General features: G+C 49.1%; 1 protein-coding gene across 1 annotated transcript in view; it reads left to right on the top strand.

The window, feature by feature from the left end:
* BAZ1B (bromodomain adjacent to zinc finger domain 1B) overlaps positions 1-6960 on the top strand; it is a 120418-nt gene extending 113458 nt beyond the window's left edge. Inside the window, exons 16-19 of the mRNA XM_019509912.1 lie at positions 530-648; positions 3215-3366; positions 5177-5280; positions 6215-6960. Coding sequence (XP_019365457.1) covers positions 530-648; positions 3215-3366; positions 5177-5280; positions 6215-6581 — 742 coding nt within the window. The 3' untranslated portion in view covers positions 6582-6960. The remainder of the gene's footprint in view (positions 1-529; positions 649-3214; positions 3367-5176; positions 5281-6214) is intronic.
* Positions 6961-7009: the final 49 nt, after the last annotated feature.

The following is a 7009-nucleotide window of genomic DNA, read 5'->3' as shown; positions in this document are numbered from 1 at the left end:
GTCTGGCTAGGTGTTTAGAAAGACTAATAAGGCTGTCTCAGGTAGAATGAGTAGACTGTAACTATTTCTGATATTCAACAGCAGTATTTTACATGCATAAAATGTGTACATATTTCCTCAGCATAAAGCACTTGTCCACCTCAAGGACCAGCAGCAGCAAATGAGAAGAGTTAAATTCATTTCAGTTGCGCACGTGCCTGCGATTACTATGGAACAACAAAAGCAGCATTTTGCCATATAAGGGTTCAGCTGTTGGAGTTGACAGAATTCAGCCCAAGTGTTAAACTTTCAAAGCCATAGCCTGGGAAGTCGCAGGAGACTCTAAATGCCTTCTCAGCCCTAACTATAATGTTATACCCTCTTTGACAAAGAACAGATTGCTCTATCACAAAGCAATGTGAAAATAAGTGTTTGTTTTAGCTTGTGTTGGTCAAAGTCTGGGTGTATTAACAAACTCTCAGGGTCTAGGCAATCTAGGCTTTGGTTTTTTTTGCCCAGAGTATCTGATGTTGAACTATTTTGCCTGTAGGAATTATGCAGAAGATTCTGCTGAAGAGGAGAGTGAAGAAGGTGAGGAAGGTTCTGATGAGCAAGACGCTGAGGAAGAAGAGGAGGAGGAAGAAGATTATGAGGTTGCTGGACTGAAATGTAAGTCTGTTTACATGGTAAAGATGCAGCAGATCACAGTAGAACCCTTTCTTTCTCCACACAGAGGTCTGTGTCCAAGCTGAGGCTCTTGTCCTAAGTGTGGAAGCTTATCTTCAAGCTTTGGTATATGAGGGACAAAGCTTCAGATAAAGATGCACTCATGAGGTTAATATATACAGATTTTGGAACTGCCTGTCTTTGTGCTTCTTGCTGTTCTGTGATAGAGACAGTACAGGCAGCCATTTAAATAGTACATCAGCTCAAAGGAGTGGGGGCATTCAGGCATTCCATTGCCATCCACACTCCTTTGGGCACAGCTGAAGCCATTAAAATTGCTTCTAAGCCATCAGCAGGGCCTGCAACAGGGGAAGGGCTAGCAAGAAATAAGATTTTGAATGCAGGTAACTAAATTATGAAAAGGTTTTTCAGTTTGAAATGGGGACAGAGTTACAATAACGAACCCAGAGAATGAATTGCAGGCCTCCTTTCTCCACCCCTCCCAAAATGCAGGGCTAGGATATCTCTTCTGGAATGGGGGTGGCTTTCACAGGCCTGTAATTTGCCTTCATTTGCCAGTCCCTAGAGAATACTTGCCATTTGGGGTGCAGCTCACTGCCAGGTCGCTCGCTGCACAGCGAAAGTTAACTTGAGATGTGCCTGGGTTCTTTCCTGGGCACCTGAGTGGGCTTCAAAATGGCCCTCTGCAGACTCCCATTAAGTGATTTGTTTTTTCCTCTGTCAAACACAGCCCAGCTTTCCCCCCATAATTCACCTTGTTCATTCAGTGGGGGATTTGACATTGTTGCACCAGGTTTGATCAGAAAGCATGCAATTTAAAGAGCTCTTTGAAATGCAAGCAGACACCATTTGCTTTCAGTTAAAACATCACTGACCAAAGCCCTCTACTGATACCAGTGGTGGAATTCAGTGACAGACTCAGGACATGTTTCAGTGTTCTCCAGGGGTCTCTGAAGAGTTATGGGCATTCAGGCTTGCTGTTTCAGCCTTGCATATTGCCCCTTTTGTTTAATATCTGGGGTGTTCCTTGATACTCTAATGTAGGTCACTCTTTGTTCTATGAAGTATCCATGTCCACGTTTGGAATCTGTTCAGCTCTTCTTGCCTGCCAGGGCCAGGACCAAAGCCAGGGTTTTCAAACAATAGCAAAAGAGAGTTTACCATCACTAAAAATAAAGCATTAAACTCAACCCCTAGCTTTGAGGGGCATTAGCATGGAAAGGTCATTATAGAAAACTTCTTATTTTAATGGAGAAGTCCTCTTTAATCCTTGTGTAGCATTATCCTAAGGGATAGAATATAGAGCGTTGGATTGTCAGACATTTAACACATGCTGCAAATTTGACACGCAAGCAGGAGCAACACTGTACAGACGTGCCCCTGCCCTCACACACGCTCCTCCTGCAGGGGGCCTGGCAAGATGATTTATCAGCCAGGCCTGGATTAGAGGCCACAAGTGAACTACAACAGCATTCATGACCAGGTGGAAGGAGCTAGCCCTGGAAGGAAGGCCAGCACACACCCCCAGTACACAGGGGTCATGGGGGAAACTTAAGACAGGAGACAGTTCGTCACCACATTTGCATTCCCCTCCATTAAAAACTGTGACAGGCAGGCTGACAAATGGGCAAAAAGCATTTCTCTGGAACATCATGCACCAGCCCCAATACTGGGGAATAAAATTCCATTGTTTACCAATTCCGGCACATGGAGCAGCTCCCTGCTGGAGTAACTCGACACCCCTGTGTGCACACAGTTAGCTTTTCAGGGAGACTTAGCAACTGGCTTATCCTGCTGTGTGGGCCACTTGTAAATGCTTGTAAAGGCACCCGCTCAAGCAGCCACGCTCTGGCAGGGAGCAAGTGGACAACAGGAGAAAGCACAGTATTTCAACAGATTTGACTTGAATGCTTTCAAGGCTTGCTTTGCATCCCTCCATGCCTTCCCCACATCCTCCCAAACAGGGGCTTGGCACTCAAATCCAGGGTCTGAGGGACTTTCTGCTTTAACAGTGCACGAAGGTTTACCTGCACCAAGATATTCCTAAATCCCTCCCTGAAGGAGGGGGTCTGTTGGTTCCTGTAGTCATTCTTAAGGGACATCTTGCCAGCAAATGATGGCTTTTCTGGTAAAAGTGTGTTTGCCCACACATCTCACCGGGACAAGAATTGTGAGGAGTGTGGTAGATTCTAAGTATACCGGAAGGCTGGAGGATTTGTGAGGCGGGAGCTATTATTCAGTTGTGAGGTACTGGTGCTTGTGAGACCTTATGCTACAATATGATTGGGGCAGAAGTGGTGTATAGTCTCCACTCCACTGCAGAAGAGCACCAGGCATCTTGTAGTTCTCAGAGATTAGGTGCTTAGTTCTTGCGTCTCTGAGGGAAGTCTTTTCAGTAGCTTAGGGGGATGTAATACTTGAATTCTAATGTGAGGAGGAAAAGAAAGAAGCTGCAGAACATATGTCCATTATCAGCTCTGTTTCTGTGTTTAGAGAATGTGCATTTCTGTCCACATCCTTCCAAAATGAACCTGTGGTTGATTTTCAGTGAGACCCAGGAAGACAGCCAGGGGCAAGCAACGCATGTCTACATATCCTTTAAGGCAGGGCAGGCACCAAAGGAAGAAGCAATTGCTGCACACCACCAGGGGACCCCGGCAGCGGGCCACACCTGTTAATGGAGCAGACGTTGATGAACTGGTAAGAGCCAAATTGTCCCCAGGAGGCTGCTCAAATCATAAGTTATAAACCAAACAGGTGTCATACTTCCTCCCCCTCCCCTTCCCAAAGAAATGCTCTGCATTGTATTGTGAAATCCACAAAGGGCCAAGGTCGGGCTAACAAAGGAAGCATATCCTTAAGGGCCCAGTACAAACGGAGAACAGATATGCCAGGCATCCTTCCCCAGCCGCTTTCACACATTGTCCCCCTTGATTAGCAGGCAGCCTGCAGCTTGTTAAAGGGTTTTAAATAGTATCCATGTGTCTCTGCAGTGAGGTGGGGGGAAGAGGGGGTCCTGGATGGTGATAGAATGCCAGCAATGCAGGACCCTCACTCCCTGGGCTTGGCTGTTTTCTGACAGTTGTTGTCCTTTCGGTCACTCCCCAAACTCCAGGACATAATTTAGTTGGTTTAGGTTTCACTTGACATTTAAAGAATCAAACCTTGTGCGTTTGAAGATAGCTGGTCATGAGTGCGCGCACATGTGTGTGCACATGCGTGTCATAGGTAGGGTGGAACTGTAGGACTGTGCTGACTCCTGGGGAACGCCACCACTGGGGATTCCTGGGCTATTGGCATTCTAGCACTATGGTGCAAGTCACACGCACATCTGGCAGATCTACCATCTGATTGGAGCCCAGCATTGATAGTGCTGCTGTTCTGTTCTGTCACTTGGAGAAAGGAACTGAACCCAGCAGTGTTCTGCGTGGTCTTTAGGCTCAATTCCTACTGCATATGGGTGCCTGGCTGGTGTAAAAGAAGGGCCAATAGCTTCAGTTTTCCTTTCACTGGTCTAACAGCACCAGTTTCTACTGGTCTCTGTAGAAAGCAGCTTGCTCTTAGCCAACTGGCCCCACAGCCAAGCAGAAATGGCCTTGATCCAAACAGCAGGGGCAGGGAACTGGGGCCTTGGCATAATGTCTTACCAGACATCCGTGCACTCTAGCCCTTCAGGTTGGGAAAGAGGTCCTGGTAGATGTCTGGCTACTTTCTCCCTGCCCCTCTCTCCAGCATGAAGCTGGCTCCTCAGCAATAGCACTGGAGGGGGACATCCCAGCTCTCCCCATGTCAGTGTGTGTGCAGAGATATGTCCCGAACACCAGCCATAGGTAAGGTGTAGAGCCCAGTGTAGTGGTTACTGGCCGGCTACAAATCACTAGGCAAATGGCTGACCTTACATGTTTCTCCAGTATAGCACAGCTCAGGGCCATCAGCTGCTGTTTGGTATTTAAAATGGCATAGTAGCCTCTGCAGCAGGCCTGTTAATACAGCCGCACAACTGTGTTCTTCCTCCTTGCCTGTTGCATGCTGTCCACCAGGGGGTGTGGGAAGCGGGGGTGGGTGTCATGCTCCATTTGCTGTCATTTATTCTTTGGCTTCTTGCTTCAACCATGCTGCCTTTGAACCTCTTTTGAAAAAAGCTCACTGCCCCCTGGAAAAAGGGACAGGCTGCCTGTAAACTATTCCCGTCAGAGCGTTTGGACAGGGCTCGTGTTCTGTAACCCAAGCTGCCACAGCATTTCTTGGCTGTTACCATCAAAGCTCCCGCAGCAGAGCGGTTTTGCTGCTTGATTGTTGCAGGGCATCATTGGGTTTGAAAGACTTAAGCTTTAGTTTTTATGGTGGTATCACTTCTCCCTAACACACTAAGATACTAACTTGTAAGTGAGAGGATTGAAAAGAGAAACTTTAAGACATTAGCTTCCTCTGCCCAGAAACTGTTTGGCTAGTCCTTAAACCACAAACTAGTTTTCCTTCTTGTAATGGCTCCCTTCGTTTGTGTGGCCAGGTGCTTCAAACAAAGAAGGTGTCACGTCGCCAGAACCTTGAGCTGCAGAAGTGTGAGGAAATCCTCAACAAACTCATTAAGTACCGCTTCAGCTGGCCTTTCAGGTGAGGCACCTGGGGCTTCCTCCTTTGTCTGTACTGTCCCCTGATCTCTCTAGAGGAACTTGAAGAGTCAAGGGGTCAACCTTCATGCCCTCACAAATCCACAGTTACTAGCTCCCCCTAGTCATGAGGCCTGGGGTTTAGAAGCAGGCTACTTAAAGGGAGAGAAAGGGAGGTGGGTGTTTTTTTACACTAGTGTCCCCTGTGCTCACTATAGTCAAGATCAGTGATTCTTAACCTTTTTTGTACCAGGACTCCATTGTAAACATCAATGGCCTATCCCAACCCAGTAAATAGTAAAGTAGAAAACGACCCCTGGCCCTGCCGGTCCCGTGTCCCCATTCCTCCCAGCCCTGTTGGTGTCCCTTCATTTCTAACCCACTGCCCCCAGGCCACAGCCCCCCGGTGTACGGGGCAGGGGGTGAGTGTGGGGTGGGGGTTTTCATGGGGTGTCACCTGCCCCCCAGATTTGTGCACCCACAGCAGGTACTGGGCTGCAGCCTGGCTGGACCAGCAGGAGCCGCCTCCACAGCCCAGCAGGCAGGACCTGGCATGGGATGGTGGAGCAGGGCAGTAAGACTCATTCCTGCTGCCACTGGGCCCCCCACGCCAGCCGTGTCAACAGCAGCAAGAGGAGTAACAGATGAGTGGGGGGTGGGCGTGTACTGCCCTCACCTCCTCCCGCCTCCAGCTGCTTGCGTGCCAGGCCTCAGCTCTACCCCACCACCATGGCCTGGCTACCGCTGTGCCCCTCAGGCTGCCTGCATTGCCCTTCACCGCACCTTCCCTCCAGGGTAGAGCTGTGTTGCTGGGAGCTGCAGGCCTGTACTGCTGGCTGATTTTTAGTAGGCTTGGGTTTCTGTACTTTTGGCATCTAAATAGCACTAATGCCTGGCACTAATTTTTTTTCTTGTCTTTGTGACTCCTTCCTCGGCAGGGAGCCAGTGACCACAGAGGAAGCTGAAGATTATTTTGAGGTCATCAGCAACCCCATGGACTTCCAGACTATGCAGAGCAAGTGCTCCTGTGGCAATTACCGCTCTGTGCAGGAGTTCCTCTCTGACATCAAACAGGTGTTCTCCAATGCTGAGTGCTACAATCAGAACGGGAGCCATGTATTGTCCTGCCTGGAGAAGACGGAACAGTGTTTGATTGACATGCTGCACAAACACCTGCCTGGCCACATGTACACCCGTAGGAAACGCAAGAAGCTGCCCGCCAGACGCCAGGGACTGGAAGAGCAGGAGGGGGACAGTGAGCCGGAGGCCATTGAACATTCCAGGGGGCGGAAGAGAAAGAAATGAGGGACAGGGAGACGAAGGGGAGAGACAGAGCTGGAGCAGGCATAGTGGTGCTGCTGGGCAGCAGGAGTGGCTGGCTGAAGGGAGCTAGGAAGCAGCAGATACTTCTTTACTAATCCAGCCTTTCCTTTGACTGGTTCTAGATTTAATTTTTCTGTAACTTCTGGAAGTATTTGGTCATCCCTCAGGTTTGCAGAGATGACTTACTGCTTCCAGCAAAATACACACAACTCTTATGGGATGGTCCTGTCAAGAACGGTGGGAGGGCAAAGACCAGGGCAAGAGAAAGAACTGGCCGAGGCCTCATTGGACAGAGGAGTGTGAAGCCTACAACATTTTGGGGCATGGGTGGCTTTCTCAGAATGGAGCTGCTTCCCTTCCCCCCTGCCCCCCTCCCCCTCCCCCCCCTTCAGCTGAGCAGCCAACGCTGG

This window comes from Gavialis gangeticus, unplaced genomic scaffold (assembly GCF_001723915.1).
Source record: "Gavialis gangeticus isolate Ggan-Ray unplaced genomic scaffold, GavGan_comp1, whole genome shotgun sequence".
Classification (NCBI taxonomy): domain Eukaryota; kingdom Metazoa; phylum Chordata; order Crocodylia; family Gavialidae; genus Gavialis; species Gavialis gangeticus.
Note: the sequence above shows the minus strand (reverse complement) of the source record. Positions and strands in the feature narration are given on the sequence as shown.